The sequence below is a fragment of the Anguilla rostrata genome, chromosome 1 (assembly GCF_018555375.3).
Source record: "Anguilla rostrata isolate EN2019 chromosome 1, ASM1855537v3, whole genome shotgun sequence".
Taxonomy (NCBI): domain Eukaryota; kingdom Metazoa; phylum Chordata; class Actinopteri; order Anguilliformes; family Anguillidae; genus Anguilla; species Anguilla rostrata.
In genome coordinates this window covers 77,369,051-77,395,681 of record NC_057933.1, presented here as the reverse complement: position 1 = coordinate 77,395,681, position 26,631 = coordinate 77,369,051, and the positions used below count along the sequence as shown (strand labels likewise).

General features: G+C 45.0%; 1 protein-coding gene across 1 annotated transcript in view; it reads left to right on the top strand.

Annotated features, from left to right (window-relative positions):
• Positions 1-10,280: 10,280 nt before the first annotated feature.
• fndc5a (fibronectin type III domain containing 5a) overlaps positions 10,281-26,631 on the top strand; it is a 48,905-nt gene continuing 32,554 nt past the window's right edge. The window contains exon 1 of the mRNA XM_064302458.1: positions 10,281-11,710. Coding sequence (XP_064158528.1) covers positions 11,638-11,710 — 73 coding nt within the window. The 5' untranslated portion in view covers positions 10,281-11,637. The remainder of the gene's footprint in view (positions 11,711-26,631) is intronic.

The following is a 26,631-nucleotide window of genomic DNA, read 5'->3' as shown; positions in this document are numbered from 1 at the left end:
GTAGCTAAAATGTCAGACGGCATTAAATTTAGTCTTTGGCTAAATGAGCTAATTGGCTGTATACACCAACGCTGGTTCACTCGTAGATTATGTCGCAGTAAAAACGTTTCACATTGGGACACAAGAACAAGTTTTTGGCTGTCATTTGAGCACTTATCAAGTAATGTAACTAAATTAAGTAATTAGCTAATTAAGTAATAAAGGCCAGAAGTTGGAATTTAAAGATATGGCCCTTGTTGGCCAGCTCTGCTCCAGCCGGGACACCAGCCTCTAATCGTTCACCAGCGACCCCTGCTGGTTGATCTGCACACAAAGTGTTTTCCTCCAACCCATACCTGATCCTGTCTGGGGTCATTCTTATGTTCCCAGGGTCCTGTGTTCCCCAGCTCTTCAAAATCAAATAAAATGATAACCATTGGTTTTGTTGTGTTTATATAGCTGTTTTGAAGCCTTCTTCCAATAAAAAACACTGGATAATATTTATGAAATATTTTAACTTGAAACGGGTCAAATTTGACCTGAACACAATAGGAGGGTTAATGTGTGTTAACAGAATATTGAACTGGGGAGCATAGGACCCTGTGAATATAGGACCCTGGGAACATAGGACCCTGGAAACATAGATATGCTCCCTCTTGTCTCTGCTCAATTTTTATCTCACTGCCAATTAGACGCTTTTCCAATCGGTAATCCCCTTTTACCTCTCCTCCAATCAGCACCCGCTCCCCTATGGCCTCTCTTCCAATCAACGCTCCCTTTTACATCTCCTCCAAACAACAGTCCCTTTTCACCTCTCTTCCAATCAGCAGTTCCTTTTACCTCGCTTTCAATCAACACTCACTTTTACATCTCCCCAATCAATAATCCCTTTTTACCTGTTCCAATCAGCACCAGCTACCCTATCGCCTTTCTTCCAATCAACACTCCCTTTTTACCTCTCCTCCAATCAGCACTGCCATTTTACCTTCCCTCCAATCAACACTGCCCTTTTACCTCTCCTTCAATCATCAGTCCACTTCTGTACCCTCGTTTGACACGGCACTGCATTACTAGCCCAGAGTGATGTGCAACACGTGTCTTTATAGCTTTACAGATATTAATGCACAGACTACAGTACCCTACAGTAGGATTAAAGTGCCCCCCCCCCCTCATCCCCTTCTTGGCCTGTTACTGCTGAAGCCAGAGGTGGGTCAGGCTCTTAAATTTTGGAGCCTAAGTCTACATTTCTAGTTCCAAATTCAGGCTTAATGCTTCTTCCAAAATGAATATTTTTTCTTCGCCCCCCCCCCCCACCCCCACATTCCAACACACCAGCTGAACATCATATCACGCAGCGTTTCCTGACCAAGGCTCCTCAGGCTCCACTGCAGAACCATGCTCACGTTTCATGTTCTCTCAGGAGAAAATTGGGTGCTGGAACACCGAGGACCCCCATTCACAGGGAGGGGGGTGGGGGTCGGGGGTGGAGGGGGGGTGGGTCACTGAAAATACAGGATTTAAATTGTAGGCACTTTCTGGAACCAGGGTGTCTCTGTAGCTGTTACACGAGAGGACAAAAAAATCCCCACAGCAAGAGAAAGAGAGAGAGAGGGAGAGAGAGAAAGTGTGTGTGTGTGAGAGAGAGAAAGAGAGAGGGAGGGGGAGAGAGACAGAGAGAGGTAGAGACAGAGAGTTTGCGTGTGTGAGAGATGGAAAGAGAACAAAAAGGGAGACACAGTGAGAGAGAGAGACTGAAAACTTTTAAACCTGAATAATGAGAAAAATATAAGCAAAAGTTAAAGCAACAAAAAGAGAAACACGAAGAGAAGAAAAAATGGCGGAGAGGTTAGGGTTAGGGTGAGAGCAGGGAGAGGGGGAGAGGCAGAGAGAGAAGAAAGTAACAGGTGGAGCAATGATTTCGTGGCCGGGCGCTTATGTCAGTTGTTGAAAACTCCGGGGCAGAGGGCAATATTTTAAGGGGCGTGCGATTCGATAACCCCCCCTGGGGACAAATGACTCCTGTCCTATTCCTGACCAAGACCCCCTTCAGCTGTCAGAGAAAGATCTTCCTCTCATCCATGAAAGGTTATGGCAGCCTGCCACGCACTGCCAGAACCCCAGCGGAAGGTACCAAGATTACACCACGGAAGATACCAAGACTGCGCATTTCAGAGGGGGAGATGACTGAGAGCATCGACCCAGGAGAGCATCAATTCCTGTCAAAGTCAGCCACCAGCTATGCTTGGCCAACCGTGTACACAGTTGCCTTATGGTCCATTCTTAACACCGCTGTAAGAAACTGGAGCCTCAGCCATGGTAAATTAATCAACTTCAGATCATGTTTTATCTATTTTATGGGCTTTGAGTGCTTCATATTCTGAATGACAACAACAGAAACCAACAACAATAACAACAGTCTTAACTACTATTATTATTATTATTATTATTATTATTATTATTCATAATAATTCTTGTTATTGTTATTTTTATTAAGTAAAGATGCATTTGTACTTGTATGTGCACAGAACGCACATAACTATAAATCATCAGCTGTGTTTAACACAGGGGTAGGCTTTAATGGGCCACCCATGCCTGAGAAATATAAAGAGCCCTTTTTTAGAGATCGAATTTCTCCACTTCTGTCTCAAGGCTCAGGGAAATCACTGTGGAATCTATCCTGCTTCTCTACATGTTTATGAATAAACATGACTATGGGTATTAAAATAGTGGAACCCTTTGATGTGAGTACAGTCTGCTCCCAGACATATGCGCCAACGTTCGCAGAGCCACCCACCCACCCCCGCTCACTTGCCGCTTTTTAAAAAATTAATTTTTTTCAAAATCTTTGTTTTCCGAGAGACAAACAAAGTCTTATTGTGTGCCCGCTCTAGTGATTTCCTTTGTGTTTAACTAATGAGATTTTCCCTGTTTTAATTACAAATGATGCTTTCTTCTTTTTTCTTTTTTTTTTTTTCTTTTTTTTGGTTTAAATGAATGAGTATTAAATTTAAAGAGTATTCATTAAATTTGAGCGCCTGATTGAAGTGCAGTTTTATGTGTTCTTCAAAAGTACATTTGCGCAACTTTACATATTTCTATATTAAAAATTAAATATTTTATTTTTTAACATTGATTTTCTGTTTTACTTACATCAGAGGACACGGCAAAAGTAAACTTTTTATACAGACTCTAACAGCATGAGGGTTTTCACCACAGATGTAATTTTATGTAACTGTTAACAGCCACATGCAATATTAATTGGCTGATCCCACACTAAGATATATGGGTCAATGTGTGGATGCACCCTTCGGGGGGGTTGCGATGATTGCGATTACAGACTCGGGGGGGGGGCCCCGTTTGGACAGATGGGGGTCCAACAGATCAGTGGGGGCCTAGGTCATTGCCTATGTCACCTATGCTTGGAACTGGAGGACACTGCAGTGGGTAGACAGTTTGCACAAAACGTTACAAACAGGGAGAAAAACATTGATCAGAGTTTTAAAAAATGAAATACAATTTAAAAAAACACCAGGAGTGTAACAGAATGGTTAGGGAACTGGTCTCGTACCCTAAATGCTGCAGGTTCGATTTCCCAGACGGGCACGGCTGTTGTGTTTTTGAGTGAGGTACCTACCCTGAATAGCATCAGTATCAGTATACGCAGTAGAGGCAGAAACTCTGGGGATTTTCAAGACTAGACTTGATGCAGTGTTAGATACTATCTAGTCTGTAGGTAATCAGAGCAATAATTTAGCTAGGAAAATGGTGAGCATTGTTCGGCTGAACGGCCTGTTCTCGTCATTATGTTATGTTATGTTATGTCATGGTATGTTATGTTATGTTATGTTATGTTACGTTGTTATGTTATGTTATGTTATGTTATGTTATGTTATGTTATGTTACGTTGTTATGTTATGATATGTTATGATATGTTATGTTATGTTATGTTATGTTATGTTATGTCATGGTATGTTGTTATGTTATGTTATGTTATGTTATGTTATGTTATGTTATGTTATGTTATGTTATGTTATGTTATGTTATGTTATGTTATGTTATGTTATGTTATGTTATGTTATGTTATGTTATGTTATGTTATGTTAAAAGTATGTATCCAGCTGTACAAGTGGATTCTATGCAAAAGCTGTGTGTAAGTTGCTCTGGATAAGAGGGTCTGCTGAATGCCTGCAGTGCAATGCGGTGTAATGTAATGTAATCCAAGTGTCTTTGAGGAAAGTGAGAGCACATCATCAGAAGGACTGTGCAGAATCAATGCCAGAATTCCGCAAGTTGTGCATTTTCACACCAAAAGGGAAACGCTCAGAGAACGCCTTCACTTGAGAAAGATACATATCTCTCCCTCTCTCTCTCTCATTTGTGGATATATGAAATATCAGTTTTTGTAGCGCGCACATTCCGAAAATGCCTGACATTTACTTAATAGGTGCCTTTGATAGCGCTTCCGGTTTTATTCATTTTAAAAGGACACACAGATCTGATCGGGTTTGATAACCGAGCCTGATTTGTGCGGAAGATTACGGATGTTGCAGTGCTTTATGGGAAAATTCTACAGTCCCTTTTTTCTTCCTCTTTTTCTTGACATTCACAAATAATGCCAGAAATGGTTTCCTTGATATATTTATTATTTATGTATTTGTGTTTTATTTGCATCACGGGGTTGCTTAGGAAACGCAGATTGGTTCTTCTGCAATTGATTCTCTGGCTTTTCTGACGGAGGCGTGTGCTGGCATGAAAAAGGAAATTAATTTCAGATTTTGGAGCTTGTGGTAAGACTGGGGGTGTGTGTGTGGGGGGGGGGGGGGAGGGGGGGATTAGTTCTGCATACCTTTGTTTACTGATGTGAGAGGGGAAGATGTGTTGGTTAGTTCAGTGCCTTAAATTGGGCCATATTTGGTAAATTAAATTTAATTATGTGTAGCAGCGTGAGATGTACCTATTATATGTATATTATTCAGAAAGGGCCATGCGCTACCTGTGGAGACAGGGCCCTTTCCCTTAGAGCTGTGGCCCCTTAGAGCTGTGGCCCCTTACTTTGAGCTGTGGCCCTTTACTTAGAGCTGTGTCCCCTTAGAGCTGTGGCCCCTTACTTTGAGCTGTGGCCCTTTACTTTGAGCTGTGACCCCTTACTTTGAGCTGTGGCCCCTTACTTTGAGCTGTGGCCCTTTACTTAGAGCTGTGTCCCCTTAGAGCTGTGGCCCCTTACTTTGAGCTGTGGCCCTTTACTTAGAGCTGTGGCCCCTTACTTAGTGCGGTTACCCCTTTGAGCTGTGGCCCCTTACTTTGAGCTGTGGCCCCTTAATTAGAGCTGTGGCCCCTTACTTTGAGCTGTGGCCCCTTACTTTGAGCTGTGGCCCTTTACATAGAGCTATGGCCCCTTACTTTGAGCTGTGGCCCCTTACTTCGAGCTGTGGCCCCTTTCTTTGAGCCGTTGGCCTGTGGCCAATGCGTTCCTGTAGTCTGTTTGATTTACTGCCAGTAAACATTATAATTTGAAACGCAGTTCTACCTCTCTACTCCCTCCTTTGTTAAGGGCTTCATCTGTTCTTAACAAGCAGCACGTCTCGTTTCGCCACTTCATCGCACTTGCTGTGATTTTGCAGTCACGGGCAAGTTTTTGGTATCAGAAGAAAAAAAAACTGATTTTAGCTTGATCAGGGTGCTGAAAAGACTGGTGCTAATGAGCTCAGTCATTCGAAACTCACGCAGCGTACAACGTGTTAAACTATTTCGCTAAAATGAAGCGGGAGAATTAAACGTATTAATTTCAGGCACGATAATAGGGCCTTGCTTACATCTGGGAGTTCAAAAGGTGGCCCCCGTTTTTTTAATGCCAGTTTTTGGCTTTAGAGGAATCGCTCTCAGACTCGAATGCTTCCGATGGCGTTAATGATCGCTGGTTCTTAATGAGCCGTCCGCGATTTTCAAATTATTCGCCGAGCTGAGGCGTCTCCCTAGGCCATCGATCCCTTTTCGGTGTTAACATCAATTTTGTCTGCCGGTGTTACAAAGAACGGCGCCCCCCCCACCCCCAGGCAAGCAATATCGACGCTGTTTTGCCCCCCAACCCAGTAACACTGATTAAATCTCACGGTAGACTGCAAGTATGTAAGTCAATAAATGTGATGGAAATATAAGAGGTGAACCGTGGGCGGAAACTGCAGAGCTCAGCAAGATACATTTTTGTTAAAAAATGCATCGGAACAGACCTGGGACAGATTTGATTTGATGAAAGAAACAGAATGATAATAATAATAATAATAATAATAATAATAATAATAATAAATGAAATGTGTTTCTTCTGTATACCGCATATTACATCATTCGCCTTGGTGATATCAAACAAAACAAAAAAAAAAAAGTAACAGCAGGGAATATTTTTTAATACCCAACAGTCAAAAACAAATTCAAGTGAGCTCATAAATAGGACTGTGGCAATTTGTTTTAATCGTGTTTTTGCAACAGCCATTTAAAAAAAATGTTAAAAATTAAGGACGTATTGAGATGTATTGCTGATGTTCACCTGCTATGTGCTGCATAATAAGGATCCCTGCCCTACCCATCCTGTACCATTGGGCTTGCATAGTCTCAGATGTGCATTCATTAACCCTGATCTAAGCAGTTAGATTACAAACATGTGCCTGGAATGTTCTTAATCAAACATTCTAACGCTGATGTAACAATCGCCACTGGTAATTGAATGCAATGGAGTTCTAATTCTGAAAATAAAAAAAATATTCCAGAAACCCTACTCTTGAAATGGTTAATGAAAAGGCTGATGGCTGATATTAAGCATAAAAACAGGTTTTCTCACAATCAAAAAGCTGCAAAATGTGTTCTCTGAAACAAAACGCCAAAATCAAATGAGGAAATTGACAGTCATTTGTATAACTGTATGCCGTGCAAAGACTTCTGGGATACAGTGATGAACCATAATACACAAGCAGCAATGCTGTCGAAAGAGGCTAAAAGTAAGACCCGTCTTCCAGTCCTCACTGAAAGGTCTTGTTCACATTATCCAAATCACCCAGATCGAAATGACAGCTTTAGCACTGAGACTAAAAAACATGCGTGTCTTTAGATTGCATTCCTAAACTGCTTTGCTCCTTCTATGTGCCTTTACTTACATGCACATCTACTTTATGACAACAAGCACGTTCAGCAGGTGCTCGCAAGCTACGACCATGCTATGACTTTTTTTCCTAGTTGATCCTCACACACAAATTAAGATATAACGAAGCGCTCTTCAAGTTTGCAAACGGACTGTGTCACAAACTGTTGTGCGTAACTAGCTGTCGATGCCATTTAACTTCTCGTCCGGTGCCAACCACGGTCGCCAGTCAGGAGGGGTGTGTTTGATTACCCCTCAAGCACTCTGGGACGGGGACGCTGTCCCGGAACACATTTTTTTTTTCCAGTTTGCTGGCGTAACCCTGAGAAAAGTGCAGGGCCCAAACTGAGCCTGCTGTGCAAAAAAAATAAAATAAAATTGTTTTAATAAAAAAAGATCTAATACCCCTGGAAAAGCAATCTGATGATGCAAAGTCATGGTTGTTAGCCAGGTACGAGCAGCTGGTCACAGATTTTCATTCCGATTTTGAAAACGACAAAGAATTTTCGGCAGGGCAAGCATATTTTTTTACGGAACTCCGAGGGGAAACCACGGTTACCCAACTGGATGATTTATAAAACAGGGGTGTAGCTTTATAACTCAAGCTGTAACACCTGCCCCCAAACTGACCCTGTCTCTTACCCACAATCCACCATCACTGCCAGTGCAGTGCCCTTGAACAGAGTCAGAACCCTGAGCGGTTGTCTTGGAAACGGGCCTGCTTCTTCTCATCAGCACCATGGCAGGACGCCTGGCACATCTGTCGGGGGGGGGGGGGCAGTGACTTCACCCCCGTGCCTGCAAGGAAGGAAGGCTTTTTTTCTTTTTTTTTCTCTTAGTTGGTTTGTTTTCACCCATAACAGACCCATCAAACTTTGCTGAAATATGCGGTAAACTGCATACCGTGGAAAAAAAGGTTACGTTTCAAAAATGCGTCAGCGACAGGGGCACCGTTTCCAGAACCTTCCCTGAACGAACCGCGCGGAAAACTCATCATGCGGCTCAGCGTCATTAATCGCTCACCCTAAGTCTGCTCCTATTGGCCGTCCCTGAGGTGGGCTCCTGCTTCTAGGAATCTCTCCTGAGTGTCAGACCCTGTTTTAAACTTCCACACTGGGGAGGCTAGCACCATCAAGGCAACACCACCAAATTTTTTTAAAACTTTGATTTATTAGTGATGTTTCGCTTGATCTGCATTTAATGCGCAGGCCTCTAAGGCTTCAGTGAGCCATTTTCTAAAAGCGAATTACCTGCTCCATCTGATTCCTTTATGTGTTTGCAGAGCATTTCATTTAACACCCATTAATATTCTACTGGGCCAAGTCACCAAGCCTTGCCTGGTACCAAAACATTTTGGTAAGGAAACTACAGTAGGAAACTACTGTACTTCAGCATCCTGCCATTCGTAGCAAGCAAACTCTCCTGTTTTTACTTTACATGAATCTCTGTTCACATTTAATCCAATTTAAAAAATGAATAAAAAGTGGTTTTAAGTTCCAGATTTCCTAAAAAAAAAAAAAAAACTAAAAAAAACTCTGGTTATGTAATCATGGTCCAAGTTACATACTTGTGCTAAAATGACACAGAAGCACTCAATTGTTGTACATCACACGACAGACCTTTAACTGTTATGATGCTGCATGTTGTCTTACTGTTTAAAATGCTATAATTCATACATTAGTTTATATATAATGTACTTCTATGTCTGTGTGCGTCTGCATGTGTGTGTGTGTGTGTGCACAAGTGTGTGCATGAGCGTGTGTGTGTGTGTGTGCACATAAACATGTGTGCGTGTGTGTATATGGGCTTGTGCAAAGTGTGTGTCTGTGTGCGTGTGTGCATGCATGCGTGCACGTGCATGGGTGTGTGTGTGTGTACATGCATGTGTGTGTGTGTATGCCCATGTAAATTCATGAGTGCTTGTGTGTGTGTGTGCTCACGTGTGTGTGTGTGTGTGTGTAAATTATAGCCCAAAACGGCTATGATTCTATGAACCCACACCCATAGTCGGCCACAGGAGGACAGGCATCCCCACTGAGTGCTGCTCCTGCCAAGAATCCTTCCAGTACGCCCACCCAGGGAGTTTCCCTTGCCACTGTCACCCAAGGCTCGTGTTTAATGCCATTTTTAGGCTTTAAAGCATGTTGGTATAACTTTTCTGTGAAATGAAATGTATATAAATAAATTTGACTTTATACAATCTATGAATGCTTGTATGCATTAATTAGTACCGAGACATACCAGAAACCTGCCCAGGACTCGAACCTATGATCAACTGGTGCGTACAGTATGCCCGATATCCTGACCTCTAATCTACCCTGCTAGTCCATCGCTTTCATGCTCAGGTCAAATGGATTCAGCCTCACAATTAAAAAGGTGTATTTCCGCAGTCATGAAGTCCTTGATCCGGGAAAACGCTGAATCAGCAGCTACGCCAAGACACAGAGCATTAAACCGATTTGGGACGCCTCCGTTTAATTCTGCAAGTTCCCAAAAGCAGGACTTGGCGCGGGCTTTCAGGCTGTAGACGATGAGCGTGGAGCTGGGATACCAGATAATCACGTAACTGGGGAAACGGATAACAGGCCAGCTTTTGGAGAACATTCTCCTTTGGGACGTTGTGGCATTCGAGGTTCTCTGTTTTCTGTCCCGGACCCGTGCCTGACTTTGAAAGCTCCTTCTCCGCAAGGCTTGTGACGGGGCTGTTAAAAAAATAAAAAAATAAAAAAGTCAGGCGATCTTGGCCCAGGACTGAGACACACACAAGACACACAAAGAAACAAACATCAGAGAGGAGCTACTGCCCAGTGTAGGTAAGGAAAGAAAAACATCAAAACATTGTCGTTTTTTATGTCAGACACGTGTAATCAATTTCGGCTCTGTTGTAATGATTTTACATGTCAAACAAACGTTAAATATGTATGCAATAATATTAGTGCAATGCTTTGCTAATAATTGATTATGCCACTTGTGCAGCGCGGATATAAATACATGAGTCTTATTAGACGTTATTTTGCATTACGTAAATAATTACTGAAGAATCGGCAGAGGTCAGAGCTTCGGGAGAAACTGAAAGGTAAAAACCGTCGCCTCCCTCTGAGCGCGGGTGGAGTCCAGCTGGATACTTGACTCGAAATGCTCGCGCCGAAATGCTCGCGCAGTCACTCCCACTGACTCATTCGAACTGCTGCGCCGGGAAGACAAACTATTGATGCACATCTATTTATATAGATTCGGAGCAACAGAGTCGCGAGAGGGCGAGTTTACCAATTATAGAAAATGCATGCGGGCTGAGTGCTGGACACATTCACAGCTGGACAGTTAAAAAAAGGCTCGGAAACTGGCAGAGAGCCCTTTGCAAATACAAAAGAAGCGCTGACTGCATGTGTTCGCTTCACATAAATTGCGCGCGGACGGTAAATTTCGAAGGCAATACAACCTAAATCCATAACCACTTTCAGCACGAGAACTTTATTCCACGGACGATTGAAACCTATTCGTTGGAGGTGCACTGTAGAGAAATAAAGACCGCGCGGATCCTGTGTCCATCTGTCGTTCTAATACAGTATCTACAACATCATATTTTTTGGCTGTTTCTTGCGTAAATAGGCATGTTACTGTATGAAGATTTGCATAATTAAAGTATAATAGTTTTTAATAAAAAAACAAAACACTTTATACATACTTACATGCGTATACTAATACATGCATTCAAGACGGAATGCTAAAGCACAGAAAAATACTATCTTAAATCCAAAAAAAATATAACTATCCGAACGTAAAAAGGATAATGGGCTATATGTCCACGGGTCCTCCTAGATTAAACTGAATGTGATACGCAAAAATAGCCAGCAGACGTTTGGAAGTACCACGCTTTATTCGAGGACCACAGCTACTCAGCCGATTGGTCGATGTGAAAGCAATTTCTGCGGGCAGCGCTTAAATTGGCAGAGGCGAAAGTAGTACCGGGAAGACTGGAGGTCCGCAGCGAGGCGATGTGATGTGCCTGTGTGCGCTCTCCTCGTGCTTCTGACTAGGCGCGCGAGAGTGAATGTGCTGGCTGTCATCGCTAGCGCGTTCCGTCCTGCAGCAGTTGAGCTCGCTCGAGCGCTCCTAAATAGAGTTCGGCGGCACAGATGTGTTGGAGCAAGCTTTGGCGTATCCTCGTGTTCACCGCGACAGACACAAAAACAATAACATGGATTTCGTTTTGAGAGTTGTTTTTCGGTGAAACGATGGCTCCGTAGCCCTCGGTAATAGCGTGTAAAACAATGGGAGACGGGCTTTCGGCTAAACACACGGCCCCCCCGTTGGCTTGCTGTTGAATGCGGTTCTGGATGCGCTGTCCCAGGTACTGAATTGCCGAGCTTGTCGGGCGTCTGCGACGCGCGCTTCGAGCTGTGTCTGAACGTGGTTTTCACATGAGACAGGAGGTGGACTCGTGAATGCTAAATAATCGCACGCGGGTACCCGGTTAATACACCCTCCTGAAAGTAAATGGGATTTCACGTCCTCCGATTGTTTGAAGGATGGAGAGATTTTCCCTGCCTGCCGCGCTGGTGCTGGTTCTGACCTGTCTCGACTTGTCTTTGGTTTCAGCAGGTAAGTTTGGGTTCGCTTTGCGTTCGTACCCATGCATTTTTTAACGGACATTTATATTTACATTGAAGTGCTTTCTGTTTATTCTTCATTTTTAACCAAGTACGCCGAGAGCAAGCTAGTGAAACACGGCACTCTGTGCTTAATTGCACATGTTTTGCGAATACATTTTGTCATGGGTGTTTTAAAATACACATAACTAGTTTGTCTTTATATGCAACATTGCGTTCTGCTTGGTATACAAGTGCTAAAATATAAAAGAATACGCGTCGTAACAGAAGGTATGCAACAGATATTGGAGGTAGCTAAACTGAAATACTGCCGTAATGAATGGGAGGTAGGCTATTGTGCAATTTTTTTCGCGATTTCCTCGTAATTTTGAACATTTATTGTAGTTGTAATTTACAGGGAATACCGACCCTTTCGCAATGTAAACGTTAGAATATTTTCGAGTATTTCGTGTGAAATATGAGGAGGTACAAAGCCAGAAAAAGCAAAATTACTGTACTGTAGGCTACAGTGTGTGAACGGTGACTTGGGCGTACACAAACAGTGGCCTTCAACACAAGTTTATGAACAAACAGGCATAACTGATATCTCTCGCGCAGACGAGAGGAGTAGGCTAAGCTTGTCTCGAGAGGAGCGTGAGTGTTTTGTATTTCAAGCTGCGACTGACTTTCGGATTTTTAATTTTTTTAAATTTAAAAATCGACTAAAAGTGGCAAACCAATCAATGTTGTGTCTTTTTCAATTCTTTGAACAAAGCCCAAAAGTGTGCATGTCGCGTCAAGGTGGAAAAGTTATGTGACAAACGTTAATGGGGAAAAAACGACCAAAATAAATAAATAAATGAATGAACAAATAAATAAATAAATAAATAAATAAATAAATAAATAAATAAATAAATAAATAAATAAATGCCATCGCGCGCTGTCATTAAGTCCATACTACTACAGACTACGTGGACAGATACGTATGTTTTATTATGTCCCCTTTGTCTCTCCAATAAATAACTTGACATCTTCTTTACCTTTTAGTCTAATCAACCTGCTGTATTTAAGCGCAAATACGTAAATATCTACCCAATCATAAATGTACTAAACTTTCTTCTTCATCTTCATCTTTATCATCGTCATCATTCAGAGCCATCACATTAACATAAGTAACGTTAAACTTTTTTTTTCTCTCAGAATGTATCATTTACAGTAATGATAATACCAATCAATATATATATATGTATATATATATATATATATATCAGGGCCTTATGATTCAGTTTTTTCATGTTACTTGCAGTTTCCCCACTGAAGCCTACGGCAGTTTGTTATGGTCTAAAATGTTTGAGAGTAGCCCCGCTGACGAACTACAGAGTGGTGACAGTGATTGCTCTGAACACAACAAGCCCTTGCTCTTATATTTTTCTTTCATATTCGAGATCTGCAGTTTGTGATGTTTGCCATGCTAATATAATTCAAATTTACTGTGAGTTCTGCGATGCCCTTGAAGGTATGAGATCACAAATCTGTGATTGGATCGTTCTTAAATGAACATTCTAATGCTGATGTAACAATCACCACTGGTGACTGAAAACAATGTTATGACACTGACTTGGAATTTTGAAGAAATAAAAATTCCAAAAAAATCTACTCTTTAAAGGGTTAAAGTGGAATGAGACATCTGAAGTCTGAGTAAGTTACACCATGCTGTGCAGAGTTTGCACTATTAATAGCTAAAAAAAATAAAATAAAAAAAACACACACGCATATTGCGAATCTCTCAACAACTCTCATTTTCAGAGTGGCACATTTTATGTACTGGACTCACCTTGAACGTTATATAACATAACATAATGACGAGAACAGGCCATTCAGCCCAATAATGCTTGCCATTTTCCTGACTAAATGAATGCTCTGATTACTTATAGATAGAATCTAACACCGTATCAAGCTCAGCCTGTTTTTCTGGTGGCCGGTGCACAGCCTCACCGTTCTCCCACGGTAAATTTGACGGGAACACGCCCACCTGCTCCGGCTGAGCGTTGAACAGCTTGGCGTGTGTTTATGGCGTCGAGTCATCGAGCCGCTCTCAACTGCCTCTTCGATGTAGCGATATGAGCGTAAGGTACTGCACGGCAGCGTGGAGGCGGGGTTTGTGATCTGGGAACTTGGAGCTGGCAGTGTGGAGGCGGGGTTTGTGATCTGGGAACTTGGATCTGGCAGTGTGGAGGCGGGGTTTGTGATGTGAGGACTAGGTTTTGGCGGCAGTTTGGAGGCGGGGTTTGTGATCCAGGTTCTCGGTACTGGCAATGAGGGGGTGGGGCTAGTGATCCGTGGACTAGGTTTTGGCGGCAGTGTGGAGGCGGGGTTTGTGATGTGAGGACTAGGTTTTGGCAGCAGTGTGGAGGCGGGGTTTGTGATCGTGACTAGGTATGGCAGCATTGGAGCGGGGTTTGAGTAGGACTAGGTTTGGCAGCAGTTTGGAGGCGGGGTTTGGATCCGTGGACTAGGTATTGGCGCAGTGTGAGCGGTTTGTGTGGGACTAGGTTTTGGAGGCGGGGTTTGTGATGTGAGGACTAGTTTTTGGAGGCGGGGTTTGTGATGTGAGGACTAGGTATTGGCGGCAGTTTGGAGGCGGGGTTTGTGAGCTCAGCTGGCGGTGCAGTTCTGCACGGGGGCTCATTTAGTGGATGTAGACTCGTTTGCCTTGCCTTAATGCAGCACCCCGACACAACAGTCAAACTCATAATTTTATTTAAAATAGATCAGACAGTAAAATAATACCTCGGAATGTGGAATACTACTGGGTATACTTGTTAAGCGCACTGGACGAGGACAAGCGTTGTTAAGTAGGCAAAATGTCTCTAAATGTAGTGTGCTTAAAGTCCCATGGATAGTATGCTTATTTCTGGGGTTTTGCTGAGTATACTCAGGAGCATACTTTTTTCAGGAAGTGAACAACCATTTTGGTCCCATAGATATAATGAGCAGCTTTGCTTTAATAACCAGCTGCATCTTCGCTGACGTTTTCCTTCAACAACTACAACGACACGCAAGTGATGCATTGCAAAGGTGGAATGAATGTCTCAGAACGTATATTTTTCACATACTTCCCCACACCCACTAAACAGTATGCAGTATGCTTAGAAAAAAAGTACATACTTTGAGGACACAGTAGTTGGGAGGCTGACTCAGACATTTCATTTTATCTGACGTTTGAGATTGTGGCTGTAGCTGGGAAACACAGCAGTCAGCAGCAGTAATCACAAGCTACAGCTACAGGCTACGCACACACACACACACACACACACACAGACAGACACACACACACACACACATCCCCAGCGAAAGCCTTTTACCATGGTGCACTGTTGCAGTGAGCGACCTTTGCTTATAACATTAGGGCAAAATAACTGGTGGAAACCAAACCGGCGTGTAGACCAGCTGTCCTGCAAGTAAACAGCACAGCGCTGAAACAGAATGACCCCCCATAACACCCGACATTAACATGTGTATCGTATTCAGATTGTGTCTAGATAAGAATTAGCCAGATTAAATTTACACCAAACATTAATATGTGTATCGTGTCTAGATATGAATTAGCCAGATTACATTTACACCTGGAATTAATGTGTGTATCATATCCAGATTGTATCTAGATGTGTATTAGCCAGATTACATTTACACCTGGCATGAATTAGCCAGATTACATTTACACCTGGCATTAATGTGTGTAACGTACCCAGATTGTATCTAGATATGAATTAGCCAGATTACATTTACACCTGGCATTAATGTGTGTATCGTATCCATATTGTGTCTAGATATGTATTAGCCAGATTACATTACTGCATGATAGCCAGATACATTTACACCTGCAATGTGTTACTACCAGATTGTATCTAGATATGAATTAGCCAGATTACATTTACACCTGGCATTAATGTGTGTATCATATCCAGATTGTGTCTAGATGTGATACATTAATATGCGTATCATATCCAGATTGTATCTAAATATGAATTAGCTAGATTACATTTACACCTGGCATTAATGTGCGTCTCCATCGTCTGCGCTGAGATCCAGTCGTGATTAGATCTCGCTTTCCAGCTGAGACAGCGGCACGCGCGACATCTTCCTCTCCCGAGCGCGCGAGTCGCTGGGAAGATAACTGTAACTTCCTTGTTGCCGGCTGACGTTCCTGACTGCGTCGTTTTTTTTTTTGTTTTTTTTTTTTTGCAGTGAAAGAATGGTAACGGTGGACCGCCCGTGAAGTTACCCGAAACGCGCGCTTCAGAACGCTACGCCTACGTACAGGGGCGTTCGGGATTTCGCGACGACTCCTCTTACTTAATTATTCGATTAGCTCAATCACACCTTGGTCTGAAAATCGCACGGGCGCCAGCTACAGCTGCACGCCGCAAGCGTATCCTAAAGAGAGTGTACTGTGCTCAAGTCCAGGAGTGTAACCAGCCTAGTCTAATAGAGCTGTCAAAAAAACTAAAACTGAGGTAAATTGGTTGGAATAAAAAACCAGCATGCGCGCCGGCCCCCCCGGGACCGGAGTTGTGCACCCCTGGCCTACATACAGTAGCCTAGCTGGACTGAAAAGGGTTCACGGATTTACGCGGGCGTTCACAGGGAGGTCGCAGGGCGTCCCGCGGGGGGGTCTGGGGGGTCGGGGTGAGCGTCCCGCTGCTTGTGTGAGCTAAAAGGACCTGTTCCTGCCATAGTGCTGCGAGCTGTCGCAGAGCACAAGAGCATAGGACAGCGGCTATCAACCCCGTTCCTGGAGATCTACACGGTGTTCATATGTGAAAATCAACTCTTACAGAGTACATATGGGCCCAGTTGGACTCATAATTGCGTGCTCTGGTAGAGTTGAATTAACGCTCGACATTTTACCGTGTTACTGTCTTGTGGGTTTTCATTTCAACCCTAATTTGGCACACCTGATTCTTCGTTGTTGAGTGAGGTGTGCTTTGTTAGGGTTGGAGTGAAAACCTACAGGATGGTAGATCTCCAGGAACAGGGTTGGGCAGCCCTGCTCTAGCTGTTGACTGAGGTGAGCTTTGTTAGAATTGAAATGAAAACCTACAGGATGGTAGATCTCCTGGGACAGGGTTGGAAAATGCTGCTCTTGCTGTTGAATGAGGTGTGCTTCGTTAGGGCTGGACTGAAAACCTATAGGAAGGTAGATCTCCAGGAACAGGGTTGGGAAGCACTGCCATAAGAATATATAATGTCAACAACAGGCCCACTTCAGCTCACTCCATCCGTAGAGATCAGCACACATCCTGTTTCAGGACTGCACTGTTCACCTCCCCCCCGAGCGCTGGCCTATGAGCTGCTTTCGCTCTGTGAGAGCTTCTAGCACGATGCTCAGGGTAGGAAATGATGGAAAGATCAACAAAGGAGCCTGGACGGACGGCTGGCCGTATGGAGAGATAAAAGAACGGAGGGATGGATTGATTGGGGTTGAGCGTCTGGATAAATGTCTTTCCAAATCCAGTCCTGGGGCACCCAAGGTCAGATTCAGGTATTTGATGTGTTCCACCTCGATTACACCTGATACAACAAATAAAGCCCTTGATCAGGCGTGCTTGAGCTGGAACACATTAAATACCTGGGTCCAGCTGGGGGTCCCCTAGGAGAGGTTTGGGAACCACTGATATTGATGAACTGACATAATGAAGGATAGGCCCATATATTTTGGGAAATGGAAGGCGTTGAGAACCTCTCTGAATTGTCCACAGCGCAACCTGATCTTTCAGAACTGTGCTCGGACCGCTACAAGTACTGAGGATGATTATTTACAACGTGTCAGCTTGCAAAGAGTAATTTAAAATTGTAAGTACAGCACTAATGTTTTAAGAGGAAGGACACTTGCTCTCTTAAACAATAAATCACCTTTAATAATCCTTTTGAATTTGTACTCATAAACAGTACAACGGCAACGGCAATAGCAAGTGGAACAAGAAGAATAAAAAGAAGGGTAAAAAGCAGAAGAAGGGCCACAACAATGATATCTATTCTGAGACCTATTTCTATCCCTAGATGACTTCAAATCATAGGATTTTACTGAGTACTAAAAATCCTTTGAAGATGCGGCCCGGCCATTTGTGTTATAATGCAGACAAGTTACAGAGTTTTATGAAGTTTTAATGCTTCCCATTTCCTCGAGGTTTATCGCGCCTCGGTACAAGTATGGGCACACTCCGCGGAATTAAAGCTCTCCTCTGAACGGCCTTGGCACCGCCGACTCTCCCTGCCGCAAAGATCCAAAGTCGTTCTCCCGGCCGGGCCGTCCCAGAGCTGGGCGTGTCCCGGCAGCGCGGCGACCGGGTGAATTAGACAAGCGCTCTACCTGTGTGACCGAGGGTCACAGACTGCAAGGCTTCCTTTTATGAATGAATGAATGAGTGAATGAATGAATCACTGCATTTATATAGCACATTCATATTGCATGTATATTGTTAACAGACGCAGAGCATGCAGGTTAATTAACAGATGCAGAGCATGCAGGTTAACAGACGCAGAGCATGCGGGTTAACAGACGCAGGTCATGCAGGTTAACAGACGCAGAGCATGCAGGTTCAGAGACACAGAGCATGCAGGTTAATTAACAGACACAGAGCCCTGCAGGTTCACAGACACAGAGCATGCAGGTTAATTAACAGACGCAGAGCATGCAGGATAACAGATGCAGAGCATGGAGGTTAATTAACAGACGCAGAGCATGCAGGTTAACAGACACAGAGCATGCGGGTTAACAGACAGGCATGCGGTTAACAGACGCAGGTCATAGGAATAACAGGACCAGGCATGCAGGTATAAGAACAGAGCATGGTGTTAATTACACAGAGCCATGCAGGTTCACAGCCGGCGCAGGTACAGACAAGACAAGGAATAACTGATGCAGAGCATGCAGGAACGAGGGCATGGAGTTTAACAGCTAGAGCATGCGGTTACAGACGCAGCTCATGCACAGAGGTAAGGAGAAAAAGGCTAGTCCAGTAGCTCTAGAAGATTGTGTGTTAAGCCATGCTTCTGCGAGGAAAAAAACCCTTTGTTTGCCCTGCAGTGAGGCAGGTTATTTACATGTGTCTGCGCTCAGGCGCGCGTGTGTGTGTGTGTGTGTGTGTGCGTGTTTATGTTTGTATGTGTGTGCCTGTGTGTGACAAATTGCGTTTGCCTTTGCTTGTGAGAGCGGTCATTTGTATGTGCACTGATGTGTGTTGTGTGGGTGTGTCTGTGTCCCTGTGTGTGTATGTGTGTGACAAATTGCACTTGCCTTTGTGAGAGCGATCATTTGCATGTGTACCGGTGTGTGCGTGCGCGCGTGTACGCGTACGTGTGTGTGTGTGTGCATTTGTGCGTGCGTGTGAGCGAGCGTGCGAGCGTGCGTGTGTGCGTGCGTGCGTGCGCGTGCGTGTTCTGTATGTGCACAGTGTAAGCACACACAGGCAGGCACCGCTCCGCTGTGTATGCACACAGATGCGCTGGCAGCGTTGGAATGCGCGCGGGAATCTCATTTAAGGCGGTAATGGCTCACTGTGGCGTGCAGAGACGACCCACAATCCCCCTGGGCTTCCTGATGTGTGACTGTGTGCACAGGCAGCCCAGGAGAACCACACACAGCATTGCTCTAAATGAGAGCAGCAGGTCCTATTCTTCATAGCCAAGCTGTGTTACTGTATTATTTGTCAATGTACAGTATATTTGGTATTTACTACTTCTACTACTACTACTGCTACATTACTACTACTACTACTACTACTACTAATAATAATAATAATAATAATAATAATAATAATAATAATAATAATAATAATAATAATATTAAGAAGAATGATTTATATAGTTTTATTTAGGCAGGTGTATCATACAAATTCTCAGTTCTCCATTCGCAGTAATGACCTGGGATGTAAAACTGCGCAGCCAATGACCTAGGATTGTGCAGCCAATCAGAATTAGTCATCCAGTAACCGGATTCCGACCCCGAGCAGGAAGCAGAGAAACGGGCTCTTCGCGTCTCCCCTGGCCTGGCCGCGCGGGTCGAATACAGAGCCTGACCTTTACGGTGCCGGTGCCAGGGAAACAAGCCCCAGCCGCTGCCAAAAGAGCTGCCTTTCGTCTGTAAAGTGGCACTTACAACTGCTGCGTTAGCCTTTCCCGCGCCGCGTAAATCCTTCCGTCGGTTCACGGCCAAAATTTAGAACAAATTTAGAAAGAATTAAAATCATGAGATCCAAATAATTAAAAAACAGAATTAAAGCCCCTGAAAGAGAGAAACACACACACACACACACACATGGTCACACACAGACACACACACACACACACACACACTCATACACACACAGACACACACACTCATATACACACAGACACACACACACACACACACATGGTCACACACACATGGTCACACACAGACACACACACTCAGACACACACACGCACACACACACACAGCTCTTATAAAGAGGCAGCTGTCAGCCAGAGCAGTAGCTCAGACACAAGCCATTTTTACCCCTTTAATCCAATCAAAGAGCCTTCGCCTGTTCAGCCTGCAGCCATGGCAGGAGGTTTGAACAATGGAGTGATGTGTGTGTGTGTGTGTGTGTGTGTGTGACCGTGTGTGTGTGTGTGTGTGTGTGTGTGTGTGTGTGTGTGTGTGTGAGTGTGTGTGAGTGTGTGACCGTGTGTGTGTGTGTGAGTGTGTGTGTGTGTGTGTGTGTGTGTGTGTGTGTGTGAGTGTGTGTGAGTGTATGAGTGTGTGTGTGTGTGTGTGTGTGTGTGTGGCGGGGGGGGATTGTGCCCTGACAGTGATTGACAGCGTGGCACTCTCCTCACAAACTGCCGACTGCAAGGAGGAGAGAAGCACTCTGTGGGAGCTAAAAGCACTCTGTGGGAGTTAAAAGCACTCTGTGGGAGTTAAAAGCACTCTGTGGGAGTCGATTTAACACCAAACGCTTCGCTGTGTGCACCTACCCATGAAACCCATGAGGCTGTCACCGGAGAGTGATATGCATCCTGAGAGGTGAAATAGAGAGAGCCAGAGCCCTGTGGTCCACAGCACCCGCATCACTGAGGAAGAGGAGCAGACCGGGTGTCGTCACTTCCACGGACATTTTCGCGAAGCATTAAAACGATACCCTTCCAGCTGGCTTTCCACTGAAAGGCATTAGAGAGTTATTTAGCAGAGAGAGAAACGAGGAGGGGGTTGGGTGAAGACAGATGAAGAGGAGGAGGAAAGGACAAGAAAAGTGAGAGTGGGCTTTCTTGAGTCATGACAGTCTGTGTCCAAGCTGATAAGTCAGCCTCAGAAAAAGCCTGGATCTGGTCATGTGACCGGGGTCATCTGTGACATTACACTCCAGCACCAAAGACTCTCTATTGCCCCCTACGGGCCGTTTGAAACAAATGCGTCCTACAGTGCATCCTGCTTGTGTTTAAGTGTTGAAAAATGGAGCAGCGCACAAATGACAGTCCAGTAAGCTGTTAAGGGATCGAGGGAGTTCAGGGCTGCCAGATTGGACCACTGAGGGACTTCTTCTGCGAGCCTGAACTAGAGAAACAGGGAATAACTCTACAGGGCCCCAGAAAATCTCTCACTGCCATACAGCCCAACAGGGCTGCAGTGTGGCATAATGCTAATGGGACTGGTTTGTAAGGTGCTTGTAATTCAGGTTCTTATCCCTAATCGCTTCATTTAAATATCCAGCTGTGTGACCGGAGTGCTTTCTGAGAGGGTGTAAGCCGGCGGAAGTCGCTACGAATGAGAGCGTCTGTTAAATACCGCCCGAAGGGTGCTCAAAGAGCGTCACAGCGGGGCAGGACGAGTCACAGCCGTTTAAACTCAGCAGAGCGAGCGCACCGCTGCCCCCTGCCTGCACGGTGGTGTCACAGGTGACGTCACAGCTGTATCGCAGGGTTGCCAGATTTAGGGCTAGTCAGAACCAGACACCATGCACGTGCACATGTCGGAACCGATCCCACGCCAGGGGCAGGGCGGGGGTGAGGAGGGAAAAATGAAATGTGACGGTAGAGACGGAAATTAATTACAAACGAGCGATCGGATTACAATCGGTTATCCAGATGGGACGTTTATATTGTCCGACGTGGGAACGCGGACCAGTCCAGTACAAATAAATTTAGAACCTTGGCATTCTGGTCCGAAACAGGCGCATCTGGCAACCCTAGCTGTCCGTCTGCCAGTGCCGCCGTAAATCAGTGCTGCTGTGGCCTGTTCTGCAAACACTGAAAGCAAAGCGGCGGCCGCGTTTTGGGTCAGCGGTTCAGAACGACGGGCGGAGCGGTCTTTGTGAACGTTCACGGTGTGAAAAGCGGAGCAAGGCAGCTTCGGTTCGGACCAGCCGGACGGAACTCTCTGCTAACGTGAGTGTAATGAGTCGCAATGTCCGGATAAATACATTTTATTTCAAAAGTATTGATTTTATTTTATTTTTTTCAGTTTCTGTGGGTATTTTTTTCCACGCTTAGCCGGACCGCCGCGTCCGTCAGGACAGAAACGCTGAGAGCCGCGAGCCGATTGGCCACCGTAAAAAGCTTAGCGGTCTGTCCATCCCGCCAGCGCTGGCATTTGGGCGGAATTAAAATGGCCGAAATTACGAGAGCTGTCAATCACGGTTGCCGTGGAGTTTAACCGCAGGCCTGGAGAGAGGTGATCCGGCCGTGGAGACCGCCCCCCCCCACCCCCCCCCCCAGGTCACACCGCAGTTCTCTCGCACAAATATCATTCGTTTCTTTAAAACCGCGTGGTTTTTAAGTAGATATTTTGCAGGCGGCCGGAGTCCAGGTAAAGCGGTTGAGAAAGAGAGAGATGGAGAGAGTGAGAGAGAGAGAGAGAGAGAGAGATGAGGAGGAGAAGGTGAACTCCTTTTATCCTCATATATATAACACCAGAAATCTATTTTTGAAATGTAACTTCACTGCATGTCCATGTTAGGTCAGCGCACCAAAGTCGTGACCCAGCTTAACTGAGCACAGCGCCTAAAAATCTTACCCCTCAGCATTTATCACACTGGGCAGTGACAACAATCTCAAAACTACGTTTTTAAGTCAAGTACATCCTCAAGTGCATTTTAACTGTAAGGACACTGATGGAAAAAATTAGACTCAGGACTGAAAAAGGGAACCCAGATAGTAAGCAACTCCGGGCCGGATCTGGGGCAGATGTGGGGCAGATCTGGGGCAGATACGGGGCAGATCTGGGGCAGAATCAGAGCAGATCTGGCCCGGAGTAGTTTGCCATCTGGGAAGTGTTACTTTATTTATCTCTACAAACAAAGCAACTTAATTTTGATCCCTGAACGGGCCAAATCGCATTGGCAGAGAAACCAAAACTCGTAATTAAATCACGTGTTGACAAAGATGACTGAATCCAGACTGAAGTGAACAGGGTCTTAAAAGGCTGGAGCTGGATTAAGGGCAGACAGCGGCCACACAGGAAGGAGTCTGCTCACACAGCCGTGCAGCGATTCCCAAACTTCCCAAGCCCATAAACACATTTCTTGCTACCCCACCGCTTATGAAAGGCATGAAGGCATGTGTGTGTGAGTGTGTGTGTTTGTGTCCATATGTATGCATATGTGTGTGTGTATGTGTGTGCGTGCTTGGGTGCATACGTGTGTGTGTTTGTGTTTGTGCATGTGTATGCATTTGTGTGTGTGGGTATGTGTGTGTATTTGTGCGTGTGTGTGTGTGAGAGAGAGAGAGAGAGAGAGAGGGCATGAAAGAGTGAGAGAGAGATTGGTCAGGGGACGGAGCGAGAGAGAGAGGGCGTGAAAGAGTGAGAGAGAGAGAGAGATTGGTCAGGGGAAGGAGCGAGATGCCACAGCACTGCATCAGAAGAAGAGCAGACCTCCGGAGCCCAGAGGCACGTGGCGGTGTGATGCTCTATCGATTTTATCATCACGCCTTCTGATATTTCATTAGAGAGAGGGAGGGACAGAGGGAGAGAGGGGGAGAGAGAGAGAGGGAGGGAGAGAGAAAGAGAGCGAGATAGACAGTAAGAGATAAAGAGAGAGACAGACAGAGTGAGGGAGAGACCCTATTCTCCACCTTTAGTTCTGCAGGCTGGAGGTAAGGTGGAGAAGGGGGGGGGGGTGGTGGGGTGGATTAATTCCTGAGCACACATAACTTATTCAGGCGGGTAAGGTACCACATGGAGGAGAAGAGTGCTTCGAACCTTGGGCAGGAGGTCAGCAGTGTGGAATAGGGGTGAGCGTAGAGAGAGAGGGCGTTGCCCAGATCTTGGAGAGCCACAGGATCTGCAAACAATTAACCCTTTTAAGACCAGGCTTTCTGGAATGCTTTTTCTTCTTTTTTTTTCTAAATTACACCTCAGTGTTCTAGAACTCCACTGCTTTCCATGACCAGTAGTGACTGTTACATCAGCATTAGATTGTACCGAGACGAACAGTTTAATTACATAATCGTGATCCCACACCATAAAGGGTTAAGATCCAAGAAAAACCAGGTGAGGCGAGTTAACTGCAGTCATATCACTGCTTTTCACTGTAAAGTGCTTTGGGTGTGAGCAAAGCACCATGTAACTACGCAAATGAAAGCCATTACTATTGCATTATTGGCCAATGAAGTGCTGACTATGCAGGAACAGCAGCAGACTGGAATTACATCTTGTTACTGGCATTTAGCAGACACTCTTAATGAGAGCGACTTACATGGTGCTTTGCTCACAGGGCTTGCAACCTGAAGGTTGCAGGTTCGATTCCCAGGTTTACCCCCAAGCAAGGTACTTAACTTGAATTGATTCAGCATATATCCAGCTGTGTGCTGAATCAATTCAAGCTAAGTACCAACCAACCTTGCTTGGGGGTAAATCTGGGAATCGAACCTGTGACCTTCAGGTTGCAAGCCCTGTTCCTGACCCGTTGTAGTACTGGGTTTAGGGTTTAGGTTTCCCTGGCGGGTTCACACGGCGGGCACACGACGGAGACCCGCGTGACTGTGACAGCGAGCTCTTAGCCCCTCCCACTTTCCCACGAGTGCGTCTCTATCAGTGAGAAGGCAAGGAGTTTTCTCTCACGTTGTGCTCTCCTTTCATATGAGTGAAGCTGTCTGCGGTGCGCTAAGCTAGCCTACCGCCAATAACCACCGAGTCAAAGGGGATTGGATGAGAGGGGGAGAGGGGTGTGGGGGATTAAGCCTGATGCCACTGTAATGGCCAAGAGCTCTGTGTTACGCTTCAGAGAGCTTGCTCCTTGACAACCCTCAGAGTCTGAGGACTAGGCCCACAACGACACACTGACTGGGCTCTGACGACACAACCAGAACAACACTGGAACTCTCTGTCAACCAATCAGGCTCCAGCAGAACGTTAGAATGCCCCCACAACCAATCGCACACCGAACAGAACACCAGAACTCTTTGTCAACCAATCAGGCTCCAACAGAACGTTAGAATGCCCCTGCAACCAATCGCACACCGAACAGAACACCAGAACTCTCTGTCAACCCGTCACACACACCAACGGAACACCGAAACACTCCGTAATCCAATTCATTGCACTCCAGCGGAACAAAGGTGTACGGTGAAAAGTTGATGGTGGAGGAGGGAGGTGAACCAGAGTGTGGAAGACGTTGCCGCTAGCAAGAATTAAAAAAAAAAAAACATCTTTAAAAAGTTAAGCATGTGAACACACGAAAAAAAAAGGGTCTACAGCGGGTTTAGGATACTCGCATGCATACCCCGCTCACCTCCGCTCACACGGAGGAGGACACCTTACCCGCTGAGAGTGCTTACGATGACGCAGTTTGGCACACCAGTAATATCCAGTTTCACAAAGCAAGGTTATTGAGTTAGCCAGCATGCTAACTTTTCCAAATGTTTTGAAGTACATTGAGCCTTTCATCCAATCAGGTTCAATCGAGTCTGAAAGATAGCGGATTAAATTCCAGTTACCTCGTTTGCTTTACGTGATATTTCCTAAGCCTCTTTTACATAATGAGAAAGCGTGATTCCTATTTCTTTATCTCCCTCGCTTTTAAAACGAAGATATCTCTTCTTAAAAATTATGTCTTGGGGAGAAATCCGATTTTAAGATAAGTAATTTTTATTCCGTGTGAGATGCTTTCTTTTTCCTCAGTTATCATCCTGCTCTGGCTGCAGAGCTGCATGCAAAGTCTAATTTCTCCTTTTCCCATTTCTGGAGGATTAAAATAAAGTAAAAATATAAATAAATAAATTGGAATTGAATCCAAAGGAAAATCGTCATGACTTTGTACAGGACTGCTGAACTTCTTAGAATGAGACGTGACAGACAGAAGCTTCAAAGAGCGACTAATCCTCATGTTTCTTTATCAGTTCTGGGAGTGTGTGTGGGGGGGGGGGGGGGGGAGCCGAATGACCTCTGTGACCTTGAGAGGCTCTGCCTCTCTCCTTAGAAGATTCCGCCCGGCACCTCATTCGCAAGGACGCGGTTTAGCGATTATTTGGCAGAAGCGATAAATGCTTCTCCGCACGTTGGTGGCAGACGAAGACGCGTTAATGAACACATGCCAGTTAATTATTTAATTCGTTAATTAGCCCCTTTTCCTGTCGCCCCGAGGGCCCCCAGACTCGGCCAAGAAAGAGAGGAGTTTCATCCGTCTTTCCATTTTTTTACTCCCTCGCTACCTCCAGAAAGAACTCGCCCTCTGAATGTCATGCTCGCATACACACACACGGACGCTCACACACACACACACACACACGTACACATGCACACATGCACGCACGCACATGCCAGCACACGCGCAAACACATACTCGCATACACACACACACACACACACACACACACACACACACAAACCACACACTCCAACACACACACACACACCACACACACACACACACACACACACATACACACAACACACACACACACACACACACA